At 40.6% G+C, this 20,292-nt stretch overlaps 1 protein-coding gene across 2 annotated transcripts; it reads left to right on the top strand.

The window, feature by feature from the left end:
- The first annotated feature begins 32 nt into the window (after window positions 1-32).
- On the top strand, window positions 33-19,686 carry efemp2a (EGF containing fibulin extracellular matrix protein 2a). 2 transcript variants are annotated; one of them, XM_019871299.1, is made up of 12 exons: window positions 33-133; window positions 2,913-3,043; window positions 9,564-9,770; window positions 10,343-10,391; window positions 10,765-10,953; window positions 13,444-13,566; window positions 13,670-13,786; window positions 14,941-15,060; window positions 15,137-15,256; window positions 15,894-16,020; window positions 17,318-17,513; window positions 18,385-19,686. In XM_019871299.1, exons 3-12 carry the CDS (start codon window positions 9,681-9,683, stop codon window positions 18,556-18,558), a joined length of 1,305 nt encoding a protein of 434 aa, XP_019726858.1. In that variant the 5' UTR covers window positions 33-133; window positions 2,913-3,043; window positions 9,564-9,680; the 3' UTR covers window positions 18,559-19,686. The 2 variants fall into 2 exon arrangements, with proteins under 2 accessions (XP_019726858.1, XP_019726859.1); XM_019871300.1 differs by lacking the exon at window positions 2,913-3,043 and having other exon boundaries at window positions 38-133.
- The last annotated feature ends 606 nt before the right edge of the window (window positions 19,687-20,292 follow it).

Genomic DNA, 20,292 nt, shown 5'->3' with positions numbered 1-20,292 from the left:
ATATAAGAAATGCTCAAAACGGCTTTCCACCCCCTCGCTTTTTCCTTCCCCTTAATTCTTTCCCCCCCCCCAAGCCCGTTTGCAAGACTTCAAGCCTCCAAACGACTCCTGTCACTGTTTCGCTAGTCGCTTTGTAAGTAAAAGAACGCATTCACATCAAGATGTCATCGTGTTTTGTGTTGTTGCTGCGAGCCCCGTACTGTTTTATCTCCCTTTTGCCTTCTAAAATTGCAATATCACTAAATTAGTCCCATGCAGCAAAATTTAGGGGCCTTGGATACAGATGAATCCCAGAAAATAAGATAAAGCGCGCATGAAAATGAAAAGTGACAGCAGATGAAGACATTCTGCTGCGTTTGAATTTAATTCGGAGAATGTGTGGGATGTTTTTGTGCATGTGTGTGGTCAAGGAAACAAGGGGGAAAGCACGGGGGTCGGTCGCACAGTTGGGGGGGTGGCAGTGTGATTTTTAACAAGATCCTCCTGTAATGACAGCTGCCACCACCCACAAACACACGCATTGGAAAGACACACTTTGAGCAAGCAGGCGTTGTCATTTCGGTAACACAAACAATGCTGCCGCTAATATGACGTCCACTAAAACTGGGAGGGCTCGTCGCTGGCCATTTGTGACCACCTCATGTGTTTTTCTTTCTCTTTTTTTTTTTTTTGTGAACTATTTTAACTGTGTTAATGCAAATGGAGTGAAACTTTCTCAGGATTTGGATTTTGGTCTTGTTTTTTTCTCATTTCAAACTTCAACTCTTTAAATATATCAATAATTTGTTGTTTACCTCCCTGCCAATTTTCGGCAGGGGAAACCCAATGAAAATTGCACGTTTTAATTCTTTTAATTTTTTGCTATTTACCGGATACAGTTTGGGTAAATTGGATTTCTTGCTAATCTCAAGACTTTTTTTGTGTCGTCTTGAGATTACTTCAATTAATTTCCAGACAAATGAGCAACTTCATGTAATATTCTTAGTTAGCGGAAAAAGAGGCATTTAACGGTATACTGCACTCCATTAAATACATGGTTTTGATTTTAGAAAGTGGAGATGGGCTCTGCTGACCATTGACAGGAATAATGTTTCAATTTAAGAAGTGGAAGCCCGCTCTAAACACGTTGACTTTGAGCAATACGGAGAACACAGTTAACCCTAGAGATTTCACAAGATGGCGACAAAGCACTTAAAATGGAGAGGATCATAAAGCATCAACACCATGTATAGATGCTGGCTTTTGAACTTCGTATCCATGACAGTCCAGATGGTTCTTTTCCTCTTTGGCCCGGAGTACACAATGTCCACAATGGCCAAAAACAATTTGAAATGTGGACTCGTCAGACCACAGAACACTTTTCCACTTTGCATCAATCCATCTTAGATGAGCTCAGGCCCAGAGAAGCCGGCGGTATTTCCTGGTTGTTGTTGATGATGATAAATGGCTTTTGCTTTGCATCGTAGAGTTTTAAGTTGCACCGAAATGTATTTACTGACATTGGTTTTCTGAAGTGTTCTGCAGCCCATGTGGTGATATCCTTTACACATTTGTCGGCTTTTGATGCGGGGCCATCTCAGGGATCGAGATCACGGGCATTCAGTGTTGGTTTTTCGGCCTTGCTGTTTACATGGAGTGGTGTCTCCAGATTCGCTGAACCTTTTGATAATATTATGGATCATAGATGATGAATTCCCTAAATTCTTTGCAATTGTACGTTGGGGAACATTGTTCTGTAACTGACTATTTGTATATTGAATCATTTAAGTCCATTTTGTTTCCTTTTTATGTTTTCTATATAGTACTTGGAGAGCTAAGTACAGTATATTTTTTGTAGGTGGCGCTTGGTGTTAAATGCTTTACCACTGTTTTATACTAATTCAAGAATTGATGTTGGGAGGCAACTTTCTGGATTACAGGAAGCAAAACCAAATATTAAAAAGTGGGTGGTGATTATTGGCGCCAAACCCGCTGAAAGGGGTTTGGCAAGGCCTGAGGGTTAAAAAGCCAAGATAACCTTTTGTCGGAGAATATTTCATAACGCGCTGGAATGAAGCCTCCGGCGGCGTCCGTCTTGAATCACACGTCAACCACTCTTAATGCGGGTTAAGCAACATCCAGAGCGCTTTGCAACACATCGAGACGATGCATGCTTCTTGCGGGAATGAAGCTCGGGCCGGCCGGAAATGATTGCAAGCAGCGTAACGGATTAGTCATGTAAAAACATTGAGCGGTACACTTGGAGAGTGATAATGATAGTAGTTTTTGTTTGAAAGCATTTCAAGGCAGAAAGGCTTCATTCTTGCCCAGTAAGCAGACACTTTTTCCACTTTCGCTCGCTCGCTCGCTCTTCCACTCTCTAATTTTTGTCAACATTCCATTTATTTCTCTCTTGCTCCCTGGCTATAAATATCCTGCACGTCAGATTGGAAGAGCTTTTTTCTTTTAGTGGCTTCATGGAAAAAGAAGGCCTGGGGAGGTAAATATAGGTGTATGGGGGGTAAAATGGCAGAAGGGTGGGAGAGCTTGCTTGGGGCTTTTGCGGGGGATTGAGTCTAAACGAAACCAGGTGTGTTGTTGGAGCGGGATGGATGGCGGTTTAGGGGGGGTCGAGTGTGTGTGCATCTGTGAAGTTGTTGTTCGCTCGCCATTTGGACGGATTTTCGGGTATTTGGGCTGCAGACCAGGAATTCGCATCCCTAGACTTGAGAGGGGTGGTGAGTAGGGCTTTGCAGGGGCACTGCGCAGGGGGCCGGGGGGTGGGAGGAGGGAGGTCTAAGACCAATGGGCGGTCCATTTTCTTTCTCTCTCTCCCTCTCTCTCTCTCTCTCTCTCTCTCTCTCTCTCTCTCTCTCTCTCTCTCTCACTGGCTGGCTGGCTCGCCCTCCCTTCTCCTTTCTGCATGTGTTCAGCTGCTCCAGCTGTCTCCCAATCAGTCTCTCAGGGAGCACCTCTTGGAGCTTTAGGGACCACTTCGCCACAGTCAGACACACCAGGGTCAGGCCGACCGAGGAGACGCGCACATCTCAAACAAGACTCGCTGGTGAGTTGGCTTGACTTTTATGAAATAGTTGACATCACCGCGTAATAACCCTCAGGCCTCGTTGAATGGTTCAAACCGCTCAGCTGCTTTGTGATTCGTTTTGGTAACATACGGACACGGTATGTAATCCCCCCGATTCATTCGTTTACTTCAGTCTTATGATTCATCAAATATTTTACGACATCAAGTTTTTACAAACATCAGTTCTTGTCTCGCAGATCGTAAAACATCCTCCGAAATAATACTATTTCCAGTATTACATACATACATAATACTGGTCTTTCTACAGCCAGCAGAGGCAGTGTCCACTTTTTAAGAAACTCATTTGAACTCGTTTGACCCCAAATTGTATATTTCAATCGCATAAGTAACAGAGAATTTAATTTTTGTGTTTTCATGCGTTTCAGCGGGTCAAAGGGGCCACGATAGTGTCAAAAGGGACAATTGGATGTAAACAATACGTCATTGATATATTGAAAGAGTTGAGTATGGAAATGATAAACTTTATTTTCAATCGCACTTTCTCAACAGCCAAAGCTGTATGATAAGCGCTGTGCACAAAACATGAATGAAGTACAATAATAACACAATCATAAATAACCATACTAAGTCCTTTCATCAAAATAAACCATAGCTCCCTGCACATTGCCACTTTGGCATAGAGGAGTTTGATTCTCTCCTGCTGCACACGTGTGAAGCTGTTAGTAGATGAGAGAGGAGCAAGATTGAAGTTTCGATTGACCAGGGATGAGGGTGCCGGTGGGCTCCAGATTCCAGCTGCAGACAAAAAAATCCCCCACCCATGGGACATTTCAGCATTTGCATTGACACAGCTATGGTGGTTGATGACCTCGCTGTAATTGGGAGAGAGATGAGAAGAACCTCCTCTCTTTGTTAACATGTCACATGAGTGCACCAGCGCTCTACTTTTGGAGCGGCAGGATAGTCAATGCGGCCCCATAATCACAGTCGTCGGCTCCTTGGCTCGGCACGTTTCAGCGGCTGTAATGGGAGGGTAGACATGCAGTGTGATTGTACAGCGTCCTCACCATTTCCGTGTCACACAGCAAAGAGGCGACTGCAGGGTGAGTCAGGTCAAATATGTAAGTCCGAGTCACGAGTGGAAATCACAGGTGTCAAACTCAGAGAAGCCAAATCCGGCACACGTCATCACTGATATGGCCCACAAAAGTCAATAAAGTGTGCCGATAGTTCATGTGTCTTGATAAATGGGTTTGTTCTTATCGTTTTGGCAGAATATACAAAAATTGCAGTTTTCCTTCAATTCTATCAGACATTACAAGCTTTTTTTTTTTTTAAACAACAATTCTTTTTAGTATTAATTGAACAATAGGGGGAGCTTTGTCCCGCAATATTTACTTCAATTTACCATGACATCTAATTACAAATTCAATTTAGCCACAGTTAATACACGATTCAAATATGTAAAACAGTAACAATTGTAACAATAAAATAAACCATTGTAGTTTTTACTTGTCGTTATTTGTAATGATTTACCTAGAGTTAAATTATTAAATCATATAAATGGTAACCATACTTTATATGTGAAATGGGTTATTTAAATAAATCAAACATTTTTTTAATAAGAAAAACATATCCAAACATTTTAGTCCGCTTTTTTTTAAAGCTACATTAATGCCTCAAATATTACACGGCAGTGGCATGGTGTATTCGTGTATTGCATATCTGCCTCGCAGTTCTGCGGTTCAGGGTTCGAATCTGGGCTCTGTTCTTTCTGTGTGGAATTTACATGTTTTCTATTGTGTCAAAGACATTTACTATCTACTATTTACTTCCCTGTACGGCACAATTTGTGCATTAATGTGTTTGCAGACTATATTTTCTTATGTTCCCTGAAGTGGAATTTGAGACTGTCGTACAATTATGTACAGTGCACCCCCGTTTGATGCAGGGAATACAAATATCCAAAAAGACCATGCACAAAAATACTCACAGGCATTTCTTCTCTGCTTAGTGAGAATGATGACTTATACCGGGAGGTTAGTTGGGGGCCTTCTCTTCTTCGCCAATAGCCGGAGTTCACTTTGTGGCCCTAGGTGGGAAAAGCATCAGGAAGGCAACAAACCGTTGTCTTGGTCCTGATTGTCAACATGGATGACAAATCGGGCCTTTGACCCACTTGGCAGCTCATGCCGGCGGAGCATCACAGCAGGGCGCTGGGTTTGAGAAGAGAATTTCTCACGAGGCCCTCCGCCATCCATCACTGTTGGATTTTGCAGGTGGAGCGCTCCCAGCGGTACCAGGGCGTGCTCCGGCTTCTCCATGCCCGGCCAAGCAGAACAACCCCCAGGTCCTCTCGTGTGTGCATCCGCGTGTGGTCCCCCTGTGTGTTTTTCCAAGTCCGCAGGTGGTCACTTGTGTAAGCGAGCTGACATTTTGCCTGTTAAATTGGGCTGACCGAAAATGTATAAATGGACCCGCAGAGGTCAGAGCCCCAATCCTTATTGGATCGTTTCCAAGTTCCGCTGGGATGTGAATTCAAACACATGTCAGTCAGGCGAAATGTATTACTTCAACTTACTTCCTTGACACCAATTACTGTACAAGGCTTTAACATCATCTTGTGGTGCCATAGAGCGCTATAGAAAAAGCATTAATTAGCCATTTTTTGTTTGTTTTTTATTTAGCAAATAACAGCAAATAGGTTTGCAAAAGAAGCAAACAGGAATTGAAGTGAATTTGTGACAGCACGGCTAAATTAATCCAATAAATATTGACCGATGACTCTTCCTAATGTAAATGCTCTCAACAGAGTGGGTCAGTTGTTGCCGGCAGGCCATACTTTTCCCACCCTTGCCTTATTGGGCTCCGGAGGGGGGTTTCCCAGAAAAGCGATACTCTGGGAACCACATCCATGCCAGGGCATCCCAGCTGAGAATCATCGGCCACATCCTTACCGCGGGCATTCCACACGTCCGCCGCTGGCCACAGTCAGTCACCTCACCCCAGACGAATTGGTCACTTTGTTTTTGGTAGTTTTGTATCACATTTCTGGTTGAAGTACTCACATGCTGTACTTAACGAGAAGTACAAATACCTGTGTAGAAAAATAGAGATAAAAATAGAAAAGTACAGAAACAACTCATTTACTCAAGTCACAGACAAACTGTACACAGTCTGAAATATACTTAAGGCCAAAATGTTTGTTATATATTTTTCAATCGTGAAAATAGCACTCTATAGTATTGTATTTGGTAAAACTATGTACTAGTAACACAATTAAATGAAAAATTAAACAGTTACTGCTTCATCATATATTCATTGTACTGCTTGCAGAGTGCAAGCCTTGGCCACCTGGGGGCAGTATCAGTCAGGCATATGGATATACATGGAGACAACCAAACCGAACTAATACAATGCGTTTTTCAGCGAGGATAAAGAATATATGCCTTTATGTATTGTTCTAAGCTCCGTGGACATGTTGTTGCGCCGTTTGTTTTCAAACATCCCGTGCTTCCAAAACCAAAACTATCAATGCTAACCATTAGCGTTTCAATGGCGTTTTGCTTTGTTTGTTAGCATTAAGCTAAGTAGGTTTCCCTTAGGCAATGCTATGTGATTATTTGAATACACAACGCACAAAATTCTCTGTTTTATCTTTAGTTGGCTAGTTAGTAGATAGTACAGAATTTAGTTGAAACACTCAAGTAAAGGACAGTTAGCCGAAAAGTCGACTCAAGGACAGGAAGTCAAGTGTTTGTACTTGGTGACTTCCCACCAGTAGTGCGGTCCAGTCAGGTCACGTACTGTGGGTGTCTTGGTATGTTATGCGTCTCAAGACACAAATAGCCCATGATGTCACAATCTTGTCTTTGGGGAGGGGGGAGCACCATGTCAAGTCTTGTGGTCTGCACTTTGTCTTGTGAGCAAGCTGCCGCTGATTATAACTCCTTGTCATGCGTTGGAACTGCAGCTGCTTGGCATGCACTCGCGGTGGCCCTTTAGCAGGGCAAGGAGCCATATTTAGCAACTCGCTGTATGTCCACGGTTAAATATGCCTTAAGTATAAGCTTGCGCAATCGGGTGATTTCTGACAGCCAATCAGCAAAGAGAAGATGACAATGGAAAAGACTGCTTTCACTGTTCAGGTTAGCCTGCCCCACCTGGTCGCTCGTCAGTGGCAAAGCACAAAAAACATTTCATAATTTCAATACAATGTTGTAGAGCCACCCTGAATGGAAAAAGAATAGTTAGACTATGAGATCGTTATGGCAAATTTTGCCATTTTTCCAAAACATTAGATGCAGGAAACTTCACTTACTCAAGGTCGATTTTTTGATGTGGTTAAAAAATATATATATTTTTTTCATTTTAGTGGCAAAATAATTTTGAGTTGTTCAACTTGCATGTAAATCCACGTTTTCATATTCGTCCGACCACTTTCTTTTTTTTTTGCTCGACGCAAAAACGTATATAAAAATTGAAAAAAAAAAAAAAAAAAAAAAAAAAAGACACGACGTACTATCACGACAGTCACACGTTGACGACTGAGCGAACTAAATTTCCCGCAACACTGATTGGACAAGCGATGTAACGTGATCATCTTCAGCGGGTGTGTGATAACTAATAAACACTTTGAGTCGGGTGTGTCTTAAACTTCCATGGCAGGGGCTCCGTCGAACCCATGAGACCGATTCACCGAACCCCTGGGGTTTGATCGATCCCAAGTTGAGAACCACTGGTCTAAACTATTATATATAATGGCATCCCAGCATGCCTCATGGCAGTTGGAAATCTTTATGAAGCATGTTCTATGGATGTTCAATACCATTTTTTTCCACTTTTGTTAGTTACAGTAAATATCAATATTTAAAGATTTAAGTAAATATGCCATTGTTAGCCAGAAAGCTACTTTTCCTATGCCGTCCTATGTCAACAATATATGTACTAAAAAAAAATACAAGTAAACTAAAAATCATATTTACATAACAATAACAATACATTCACTTAAAAGTACTGTCAGGCTAAAATGGACATTAGAGTCACAATAAACCAGCAATTAGGCCTGCACAAAAGTATGAAAACATTCACCAAGCAAGACACTAACAGGGACAGCTCGAGGAATTCTTGTGGTTTGTGTTGTTGACAGTCCAGCCATTTCTTTAGTTGGGGCTTAAATGTGTTTGTGTTTTGATTTCTGGTGGCGATTGGGGTGAGGTTCCACACAGGCGCAGCTCAAACAGAAAAAGCGGAGGGAACAATACAATCTCCCTATCTGCACTTCTGGTTCTGCTGTGATCAGATGTTCAAATGTGAATAATATCGTGAAGAGGAAGGGGGGGGGGGTGATAAACCATGACTAATTTTTATGTCTTTTGTACTCAGTGATACACGAAAGCGAGTACCGACGCCAATCGGACTAAAGATGCATGAAAGTTCAATTAACAGACAGATGGGTGAGAACAAAGACCTTGTTGTCTTTCCGACACACATGATGACTCTCCCATGTGTCAACTACTGGCAAGGAGGACTTACTTGGTGTCAGATTTGCCTTAAGTATCGTTGGTTGGTATTGACATCCTTCCTTCATGAGACCCCGATACCCTGACACAAATACTTGGTGATTTTACGCTTTTGCCTATTCTGAAGTAAATCTTTTCTTTACTTCAAAGTTGGTGCTTCTCCCTTCTATTTGAGACTTATCATTGTCACATTATAGGCAGTTCTCGCTTTTAGACGGGGTGGTAATTACTTGCAGAGATTCAAGGTTGTTGGTTGGGTCCCTATCCCCAGCGTATAGCTTGGGTCCGCTCTACTGGAACATTTTAGCACCATAGAGTTTCTCTGTGACCGACTGTAAAGCAGCCAGGGTATTCTTGCAAGCCGTTACAGTGTGCCAGGCTAAAGACACAGAGGGCTTTCTGCGCAGCACCAACAGAAAAAAAAAAAAAAAAAAAAAAAAATTGTGTAATGTTAATGTGCAGCTGCAGGACGTCACAATGTTCATGTTCTTCTACCTGCTGAAAGTCAACTCTCGTCATGTAGCAATCAAGGCCACAGTGTTTGGCCGACAAACAGGCCAGCCAGTCCAAGTTGACTCTTTTTTTGGGGGGGGTGGGGTGCTCACTGCAAGGGTTTGCAAACTTTTCAAGTCCATGGCGAAATTTTTCCAAGGACCTCCTCATCATCCGAATACCAATGAAACATAACTACCACGTGTACCCATAAATGCCAAATGATCGACAACAAAGTTTGCTTGTTGAATGCTAACACATAATGCCAAACACCATAGACAAGCTCATGAAAATTAGCATTGATGTATCGATGAACACACACATCATGCAATGATATTCAAAGCCACACGTTGTCTCTTAACTTATCACCGGAGCTTTACGTATGATTAGGGGACCTTCTCTGCCTCTTCTTCTTGCTCCGACTGCTACTGACACTGCGTTCCTTCCATTGGGCCTCCGTTGAATGGCGCCATTTTGTTGGATTTGTGACACCTTGTCATGTTGTAATTTCCTCTTCTCCACAGATGCTGAGTGACTGCGCTGCGCCATCCAAAGTCAACTGCCCCGCCCCTGCCTCATCGCTGTGTGCGTGTGCGTGCGCGCGTGTGTGTTTATGTGTGTTCTAGTGTCACGTGGTTAGTATGCAGGGGGTGTGTGTGTCATTCGTGTGCGTGTGCGTGCTCCTCCACAACGTTATTTCACAGCCGCCCAAAGAAATTGACACCCAAACGGTACGGATGCGTCACTTACCGCTCTATATTGAAGCTCGGCTTGTCACACCTGTCCTCTTGTTTTTATTTTCCATCATTTGCTGTGATATCTATATACACATATGTACATTCACACCACACACACGCACACACTTTTTCACAAAGATTCCTTTCTGCTGCTGGCAGCTTGTGGGGATATTTTGCTCCTATTTCTTTTGGCCTAGTTTTACTTTCCGTCAAAGTCAACAGGTGCCTTATGCCCATAATAATAATAATAATAGTAGTCCTAGAATAATTATACATCTGACAAGTAAATATCAAGGTGATTTGGTTCATTAAAATGTCACAAGTCCCATGTTTAACTTTCAACTACTTACAGTAAACAAATTGTATGTATGAATTTGTGCACGGTTATGTATGATGTGCATATGTTAAAATGGATTCACTTCTCCATATTTACGATACAATATTATCATAAACACCTGTTCATTGGTCCATGGACTACTGTTGGGTGATGTTTTTATCATTTTGATGTACTGCATATTGACACTTGATTTTGATTTGTGAATTTATCCGTGTTGTGCTCTTTCTAGGAATGCACAGATGGCTATCATTGGGACCCTCAGACAGAGCACTGCAAAGGTAAAAGCAGGAAATTACAATTACGATTGTTATGAGTAACCCTCAGGCCTTGTTGAATTTTACAACACATTTATATGGTGCGTTCATCGCAATTTTTTTTTTTTTTTGCCTGTTTTATAATCTTGTAGATGGGTTTGTTTATTTATTTAGGTACAATTTGTATTTTAAGTTATGCTCTAATGCCGATCTATCGGTCAGTCAGTTGGTCGGTCTATCGATCTAAAAAAATAAAACTAATACTAAAACTAAACAAAAAATCCTGAATCCAATACACTATGAGTATGACCGTAGAATAAAAAAATGCAAAACTATTCACCATGCACTCATTGGCCATCCTTGTGCGTGTGTCACGTTTGCATATGTGCGGCGTCAGACATCAACGAGTGCGAGACCATCCCGGACGCGTGCAAGGGGGAGATGAAATGCTTCAACCACTACGGAGGCTACCTGTGCCTTCCCCGCTCGGCCTCGGTCATCCCGGCCCCCGAACCCCCCATCGCGCCCACCGAGGCCTTCAACCCCTGCCCCCTGGGCTACGAGCCTCAAGGAGACAGCTGCGTGGGTGAGTGTGGCCGTGGACAGGTGGTCCGCATTGTGGATGTCGTGGAAATTGGGCTGTTGTCTTAGGGGTGGGGCGCAAGTGGCCGGAGCAGGTGTTGTTGGGGTTTGGGTGGGTGTCAATGAGTGTGATTGTCTCTGCGTGGGGTGGTGACTGTGTGTGGAGGGGAGTTGATAGAGTGTGTAGGAATTTGGTAGCTTTCACACGACGACAGCTGTTGTCTTGCAGGCATAAAAAAGCCGATGAACATGTGAACTCAAACTACTTCCTTTTTTTTTTTTTTCCCCTAACCTCCAAATTATATTGGAAATTTGTTGCTGTCCCTGTTATCAAAAGCCGGTTGAGCATTTTTTCCATGTTGTCTTGGATTGCCAGCTGAAGATCCATGAACTCGTACTCTTTGTCCCGACTTATTGGGCAATTTAGCAACCTAATAAAATGATTGTGTCTTCCTGATAATGTTTGTTTCCACCACGAGTGGAATTTCTGAGCGAGGCAAAACGCTGCACTGTTTGACATCTGTGTGCTACTAATACTACGACTGATGCACTAGAGCTAAACCAGTTTAATTTTATAATGTCGCTAGTAGTACAAGCTGTAGGTAAGATAGTGAAAAGATGACTTTTTTTTTTATATGCCACATATTTTTAACCAATCGTTTTTCATTTTCTACAGTATACAGCAGCAGTTGTCTGAAGGTTTAGAATTACCATCACATCTCTGCAAATTTACGGTAGCCCATCTGTGGCGTTTTGCATCATATGTTAGCTTTAAGCTAGCCGACTTTCGGAGATGAAATGATAGGCTTTGGTTTAGCATTTTAATGCTTCTGTACAATTTTGAATAGTCTTTTGGTTTTGCAGAAAAACATCAACTGAATGCAATAAATAAACTGCTTGAAGCAAGAATTTTAGTTGCAGACTTGTGTGACCAAAACAGAGTGAGAAAAGAAGATATTTTTTGCCAGGGTAAAATTTTCGACTCAGGCTATGGTCATATTTTTTTCAAGATAAAATTAAAATTCTCTTTTACTTTCCTCATTTGATAGCTTTTATTTTGGAAGACGCCTTTCATCATTTCAAAAAAGACAAAACATTTTGAAAAGAAAAAGATCTTTTATAACAGTGAGTGACAAATAAACAACGTGAACCAAGCGGCAAGTGGCCGGAGCAGGTGTTGTTGGGGTTTGGGTGGGTGTCAATGAGTGTGATTGTCTCTGCGTGGGGTGGTGACTGTGTGTGGAGGGGAGTTGATAGAGTGTGTAGGAATTTGGTAGCTTTCACACGACGACAGCTGTTGTCTTGCAGGCATAAAAAAGCCGATGAACATGTGAACTCAAACTACTTCCTTTTTTTTTTTTTTTCCCCTAACCTCCAAATTATATTGGAAATTTGTTGCTGTCCCTGTTATCAAAAGCCGGTTGAGCATTTTTTCCATGTTGTCTTGGATTGCCAGCTGAAGATCCATGAACTCGTACTCTTTGTCCCGACTTATTGGGCAATTTAGCAACCTAATAAAATGATTGTGTCTTCCTGATAATGTTTGTTTCCACCACGAGTGGAATTTCTGAGCGAGGCAAAACGCTGCACTGTTTGACATCTGTGTGCTACTAATACTACGACTGATGCACTAGAGCTAAACCAGTTTAATTTTATAATGTCGCTAGTAGTACAAGCTGTAGGTAAGATAGTGAAAAGATGACTTTTTTTTTATATGCCATATATTTTTAACCAATCGTTTTCCATTTTCTACAGTATACAGCAGCAGTTGTCTGAAGGTTTAGAATTACCATCACATCTCTGCAAATTTACGGTAGCCCATCTGTGGCGTTTTGCATCATATGTTAGCTTTAAGCTAGCCGACTTTCGGAGATGAAATGATAGGCTTTGGTTTAGCATTTTAATGCTTCTGTACAATTTTGAATAGTCTTTTGGTTTTGCAGAAAAACATCAACTGAATGCAATAAATAAACTGCTTGAAGCAAGAATTTTAGTTGCAGACTTGTGTGACCAAAACAGAGTGAGAAAAGAAGATATTTTTTGCCAGGGTAAAATTTTCGACTCAGGCTATGGTCATATTTTTTTCAAGATAAAATTAAAATTCTCTTTTACTTTCCTCATTTGATAGCTTTTATTTTGGAAGACGCCTTTCATCATTTCAAAAAAGACAAAACATTTTGAAAAGAAAAAGATCTTTTATAACAGTGAGTGACAAATAAACAACGTGAACCAAGCGCAGTGTGACTCTAATTTAAAGGAAGTGGGTCTTCATTTTGTTTCCTTAAAGTGATGTCACACGAAACTGCAGTACTTTAAATAGTGTAATTTTTAGATGTTTAAATGTGTTTGATGTTTGTGGGTGTGGTAAAAACAATGTATATGTTTTTTTAAAATTGCATTTTAACCTACGGTGGGTTGGTCTGGTACATATCCCCCCTGCAACAAAGCGGGGTTGACTGTATAACTGACCAGCATAGTTCCTTTCCAAGCGCAGACGTGGACGAGTGCGAGCGCGACGAGCATGACTGCCAGCCCAGCCAGCAGTGCGTCAACACCCTGGGGGCCTTCACATGCCACTGTCCTGACGGCTACCGCAAAGTGGGCACCGAGTGCATTGGTGAGGCACCAAGCCTTTTTTTTTTCTTTTTTTTTTTTTGTGTGTAGCAGACTGAAGAAGCTCAATGATTAACGGGGGGTTCCGCTCTCTGCTCCTCCGCCAGACATCGACGAGTGCAGGTACAGGTACTGCCAGCATCGCTGCGTCAACGTTCCCGGCTCCTTCACGTGCCAGTGTGAGCCTGGCTTCCAGCTGGCGGGAAACAACCGCTCCTGCGTCGGTGAGTGACAACCTCCCACTAGAGTTTTCTTAAGGATCAGCGGCTTTTTGGAAGGGACTTCAAGGTTACAGATGCTTTTGAGGTTTGTGTGATTGGGCGAAGCCTGGCTTTGACATATTTCCAGTGAAACCCAATCGTCCATATGTCCTCATTATGGTCCTGCATGGGGTTGCAGCAGAAAGATTGCGCACCCTCGGCCGGTCGCCGTTTTTGGATTTTTCCTTTTAGTTCATTTTTATTTCATTTTGACATTTGTTTTTAAAATTCAGCTTGTTTTAATTCGTTTGCGAAGCAGGTTTGTTCATTTTGAGTTTTGTTTTTTTTAGGTTTTTATTATTTATAAACACTTCATTTTGGTGTTAAGAAAGAATGTTCGCATAATGCAGAAGGCAAAATAATTTTAACCCTGCTCCCACAAAGAGCAGAGATTAGAATTAGAAGCACCTGTGGCGAAAGAAAAACTGTGGCAGGGTTTACTTTCTGGACCTGGACAGACAGCTCTGTCAGATAGGAAGATTTGCGTTTTGGCCATGTTGTGTTTTTATTAGTTTTAGTATTAGTTTTAGTTTTCTATGGACTATCTGTCAAGTGCAAGATTAAAAAAAAAAAAAAAGGACCCCAAATATTGAGTAATAATGTAAATTACAGTTATCAAGTGGCTGTTCGACCTTCCTTCTGGTGTATGGACGCATTACTGAAATAAATAAATTGAAAATGAAACCCAAAAGCTCATATATGTTCATAATCGACAAGAGATGAAAACAAAGGACATTTTTTCCATAATTGTACCCGGAATTAGTTTTTGTTATTTTTACAATTTTAAGATGTAGTTTCAGTTTCTTTTCATTCTTTCAAAACTATTTGACTTTGTTTCGTTAACAAAAATGTTTTTTCATATTAAGTATTTTGTTCATTTTTATCAACCCTGTTTTTAAAATCTATTTTGTAAAATATAATTATCTTAAAGTATTTTATCAAACAATATATTTTCTATAGATTTATTTTATTACAATTTTACTTTTTATCTGTTCTTTTATTTTCTACATTTCTGACATTTTTGGACGTTTTTAATATGTATTTTTACAATTTTACGGAGCTCTTTATTATTATTATTATTATTCACGAGAGGCTGAGAGTGTTTCGTTTCCTTTCAGATGTGAACGAGTGCGACATGGGTGCCCCATGTTCTCAGCGCTGTTACAACACATACGGCACCTTCCTGTGCCGTTGCGAGCACGGCTACGAGCTGGGGCCTGATGGCTTCGCGTGTAACGGTGAGCGACCGAATCATGAGAAGGCGTGACGCGAGATGCGACTCCGCTTTGAGTGACGGCGCGTTGACTGTGACAGACGTGGACGAGTGCAGCTACTCCAGTTACTTGTGCCAGCACCGCTGCGTCAACCAGCCTGGAAAGTTCTCCTGTGTGTGCCCTGAGGGATACCAGCTGCAAGGCACGCGACTCTGCCAGGGTGAGTCAGGATTCATGTGTGCCTTTCCTTGCACGCGACAAAGTGCAATAACCATCACTCCATTATCTGAACCCCTTATGTTTACAGAACAAAAATGGGAGTTTTAAAATAAAGTTGAATATCTTTGTTATAGGAACTTTTTGGTAGGAAATGAGAACATTAAAAAAATTATTAGGAAGCTGAATGTTGTGTTTGATTTTTTTTTAATATTTAAAAAAAGTTGTATATTATTTTAAAAGAGAGTTACATATCTTTTTTTAGGGTGAAATGTTTTTTTTCTGGAATTTTTTTCATGATATTTTTGGAAAGAAGCTGAATAGTTTTGAGAAGCAAGTTGGAAAATGTTTTATGTTTTAGTTTGTTTTTTATTTTTGAGAAAATTGCAAGTCTTTTTTCTATTTTTTAATTATAATTTTATTTCATGGTAGTTTTTCAAAACATTTTTTTTTTGAATTTTTTTGAGAAAAAATTTTCATTTTTTTTCTGAGAAAAAAATGAAAGAAAATCAGAAGAAAGAAGAATATTTTTATTAAAGAAATTAAATATTTTAAAAAATATATATTTAAAAAAAAAAAAAAACCAAATTCCGAGTCCCCTGGCTTGGACTAAAGTAATATTTCGTTACATGCCTGCGCAGATATCAACGAATGCGAAACGGGTGCACATCAGTGCACGGACACGCAGACGTGTGTCAACATCCACGGACGATACCAGTGCGTGGACGCCAACCGATGCCTGGACCCGTACGTGCAAGTGTCCGACAAGTGAGTGTCTGCCTGCCTGCCTGCCTGCTCTCCCACACGCCGCGTGGACGTACGCATGCAATATGTTGGCCTTCGTCTCCCTGTAATAATCTCAACAACCAAGACGTCCACTCACACGCTCCAGCTTCCAGCTGCACAATTTCCACATTGACTTTTTCACCCCACACCAAAATGCAACTTTGATTTCATGGATTGCTAACAGGTGGAAAACACTGACCACATACACACATTCAAACCAAGAGCAAATGTGGGATTCGCACGTGTGTCATGGATAGTTTATCAGTTCAAAATATGTGGAAGACTGTAAGAAGTTATGTTGGAGAGAATGATGCACACCATTTTCCGTCTTATTTTACAGTGATGTTCCAGTTTTTAAGGAAAGACAGTCATTCTACAAATACAAACCACACGTTGAAATGTTGTTTTGGATTACGGGTATTTCATATTGATTGTAACTCGACGTAAGATATTGAATGAGTTATCCAGCTGGCGCGCATTTCGTTTATGTCGTGTATTTATGTTTGTTGTACTGTCACGCAATGTGAATGTTTTTCATCGTAGGTCTAATTTCAGCTCAACAAAAGCAAAAGATAGCTAAGCTCTGCTGACCTCTGCTGGTCGATTTTGTAACTGCTCTTTCAAGAAAATTCACGAGAACAACGGTGATTTTTTTATCTGAAAACAAACGCATACATATTATTCAGAAAGACATGTGTAGCTTTTCGAAGGTCGAACTTCTGAGGGAAAACGTGGTAGAATTTGAAGTGAAAACGTTTCGAATAAAATTTGAAGAAAGGAATAAAGTTGTCATGAAAAAGAGGGAAAAAAGTCGTTCTGCTTTTTATGAGAAAAGTACTGCAGTGTTTTGTTTTTTAAGGTAAAAAAATCTTATTTTGAAAGATTTTTTTAACACAAAAAGCATTTATAGTTTCAAGGAGAAAACAATCATACGTCATTGCGGAAAAAAGTGCCGATTTTTTTTTCGAAAAAACTCTCTCTCTCTCTCTATCTATCTATGTGTAAAAAAAAATTTAGGCAAAAAAATTTCTTTTGACAATAAAACTGTTTCTTTTAGGGGAAAAATATGTTTATTTTTAGAAGAGTTTACAATTAGAAAGTGACCTAATTTTAGGAAAAAGTAGTACATTTTTTAAAAAGTTGCATATTTTTGTGAAAGTCATGTAATTGTTATGTAAATTGTTCCACTAACTTCCACTGGCTCATTTCTGAACGTTGTCCTCATGATGAAAGCTCTTTGTGATAATGCAGTATTTTCACTCTGTGTGTGCGTGCGCAGCCGCTGCGTGTGTCCCGTGACGAAGGCGGCGTGCCGAGATCTGCCGTTCTCCATCGTGCACCGCTACATGAGCATCACGTCGGAGCGCTCGGTGCCGTCTGACATCTTCCAGATTCAGGCCACCAGCGTCTCCCCGGGAGCCTACAACACTTTCCGCATTCGCTCCGGTGACACGCACGGAGACTTCTACATCAGGGTAGGAATGTGCCTCGAAATGGATTGATTAAAAAAAAAAACAAAGAAGAAAAAAGAAGAAAATAAAAAGTTGGATATTGTTTGGAAAATTGTTGGGGAATGTTCTATGGCAACAGTTTCCAGAAGAAAGTAATTTATTATGGAAGTACTCTATAGCTGTGCCATTACTTTCAGTTTTTATTTCTAACAGATTTTTTTTTCACCACGGAAAAAAAAATCCGTGTTGAAAATGTCATTTTTTAAAACTGAATTTCCCACACAGATTTCCTAAACACCAAAATGCAAAACATTTTTCCATAAAAATTCCCTGTAAAAAAAAAAAATCAAGTCATTGTCAAAAATGGTGAAAGAAATCCTATCAAAAATTCTGTGTAAAAAAAGTTTAGAAAAATCAAAACTCAATGTCAGTAAAAATTTCTGCATAACTTTTTAAAAACAAATTTTTAACAGATTGTTCTCATCATCAAACCAAATGATTCTTACAATTTTTTAAAAATAAAATATGTCAAATATTTAGTTTAAAAATCAATAATTCAGCCTTAAAAATTCAGCGTCATTTTTAAAGGCTGAATTTTTAATAGATTTTCCTTACCATTAAATTGCCAAGATTTTTTTTTACCAAAAAAAAAGTTATGTTCAAATTTTGTTTAAAAAAAAAAATCAAAACTCACTGTCAAAAACACAAAATTCAATGTCCAAAATTCAGCACCATTTTTAAAAACTGAATTTTCAACACAAGATTTTCCTTACCATCGAATTGCGTACATGCATTTAGATAAAATGTTTAAAAAAAGTCAAAACTCAGTGTAAAAAATTAAAGCATGTTTTTCAAAAGCCAATTATTAAAGATTTTTTTTTTTCCTTCCCTTTAGCAAATCAACAACATCAGCGCCATGCTAGTCCTGGCCCGGGCCGTGTCGGGCCCGCGCGAGTACACGCTGGACCTGGAGATGGTGTCGGTCAACCCGCTGCTCAGCTACCAGGGCAACTACCAGAGCAGCTCCGCCCTCAGACTCTCCATCTACATCGGCCCCTACACCTTCTAATGCTCGCAAATCAACAGACACCCGCAGCAGGCGGGAGGGACGACGAGGCACCGACAAACGCAAAGAGGAGGAGGCCGTGTGCAACTCTCACGTCGTCTTCAACTGTGCAAACATTGCTCTTTTGGAACCTTTTGAGTCGTTTCCACGCATCACACACACGGAAAACCCGTTCAGTATTTCTTTCATGTCCTACTAGTGCGCCGAGTTCGGAATGAAAACAAGCTCACTCCCAACAAATGTTCCAAAGCTCTATGGAAAGCCAATTGAGCATGAATTCCATATCCTTCATATCAGAAGATCCATATATAGCACGTTCTTTGTCCTCACTAGTAAGACCATTCCGTGCACTTGTGGAATAACTTTGGTGCACTAGTAGTTTAACTGTAGCTTGCTTGTAACTCTTTTCTACTACGAGTGCCAGTCTTTATCCTGCTCGTACACATTTTGACCTTTCTGATAGCACGACTAGGCCTAATTAGCAGGCATGTGTCACGCACTAGTAGCCTTCTTATCAAGGATATTGACAAAATCCTCAAATGGCTGAAAGGACCATAGACTAGTTTGCACTTTGTCCTCCCTCGTAGGACCGCCACGTGTTCCTTTATATCCTGCTGGCACTACTACTAAATGAAGCATTCCATGTTAACTAGTACAGTATAATTTTATAAAGTCACTAGTAATAGTAGTAGCACGGAGGCATCAAGTAGTGCAAAGTTTTGCCTCACTAGTATGTGGTTGTCCTACTAGTTTGCTAAAGTTTCCTTACGAGTGTGCTGGATTGTCCTACTAGTGAGGACAAAGTGCGTACACCTTAAGAGGATATCAAGGATAGGGACTCGATGCTCAAAATGGTTTTCCGTTGACACGCATTGCCGGACTTTGGGCTCAAAGTCGTCTGCTGAAAGCTGGTAACAAATGAGCGGGGACGAGTGCGCGTTTGTGCGCATGCGTGTTCATCCCATTTGTGTCTTTTCCTGTTCTCATAGTGATCCGCAAAGCACAAACTTCAAACGTCTCTTCTTGATGCCTCCCAGATTTGCGACATTGGAACAACCCGTTTGTATTTTTTTTTTCCTTTCTGTCTTACATTTTGAACCCCAATAAAAACATGATACTTTAATATTTTAAGATTAGGAGTTTTTGTTTTCCCTCAAATTTAGATTTTTTTTTCTCCAATGTATACAAAAAAAGTATGTTTAGATATACTATTTGGCTTTTTTTTCGAGAGAAAATGCAGACGTTTCTGCAATATTTTTTTGATTGAACATTGTTCGGGTGGGGGCTGCAAGTAGTGAAAATCTGAAATGAAGATGGCCTAACCCCCCCCAAAAATGCGATTACCTATAGATGCCACAAGATGGCAGCAAACCAAACTTTTTTTTTTTCTTCTCCAAGACAAGGCAATAGCCTGATAAAATGAAGCTCCTCCCCTCACTTCAATATGGTTTATTGAGCACAAGATTGTATTTTAGTATGTTAACAGTTTTTGTATGTTAGACGTAGCTTTGGCCTGAACATAGAAAACAAAATTGCTGAGTTTGTTCTTTGGAAACAGCATTGTGGATGTTCTTACACTCCCAACATTGTGATGCTGCAAGGTGTTAAAAACGGGGTTGGGAGTGTGAGGAAACCCCTATTTGGCAGTCCACTGATGCTCACTCCTTGCAGCCCCGCCCCGGGCCCACCAATACACATCCACACACCTTCATTCATCACTGCCCAAAAAACAACATA

This window comes from Hippocampus comes, unplaced genomic scaffold (genome assembly GCF_001891065.2).
Source record: "Hippocampus comes isolate QL1 unplaced genomic scaffold, H_comes_QL1_v1.1 scaffold83, whole genome shotgun sequence".
NCBI lineage: Eukaryota > Metazoa > Chordata > Actinopteri > Syngnathiformes > Syngnathidae > Hippocampus > Hippocampus comes.
The sequence above is the reverse complement of the archived record's forward strand: the minus strand, read 5'-3'. Positions and strand labels throughout refer to the sequence as shown.

Bases quoted from the DNA above. Each gene is read 5' to 3' on its own strand.
- efemp2a (XM_019871299.1), top strand. From the start codon at position 9,681: ATGCAGGGGGTGTGTGTGTCATTCGTGTGCGTGTGCGTGCTCCTCCAC. The intron at 10,392-10,764 runs GTAAAAGCAGGA...GTGCGGCGTCAG, and splicing joins TCAGACAGAGCACTGCAAAG to ACATCAACGAGTGCGAGACC. The intron at 10,954-13,443 runs GTGAGTGTGGCC...TTCCAAGCGCAG, and splicing joins TCAAGGAGACAGCTGCGTGG to ACGTGGACGAGTGCGAGCGC.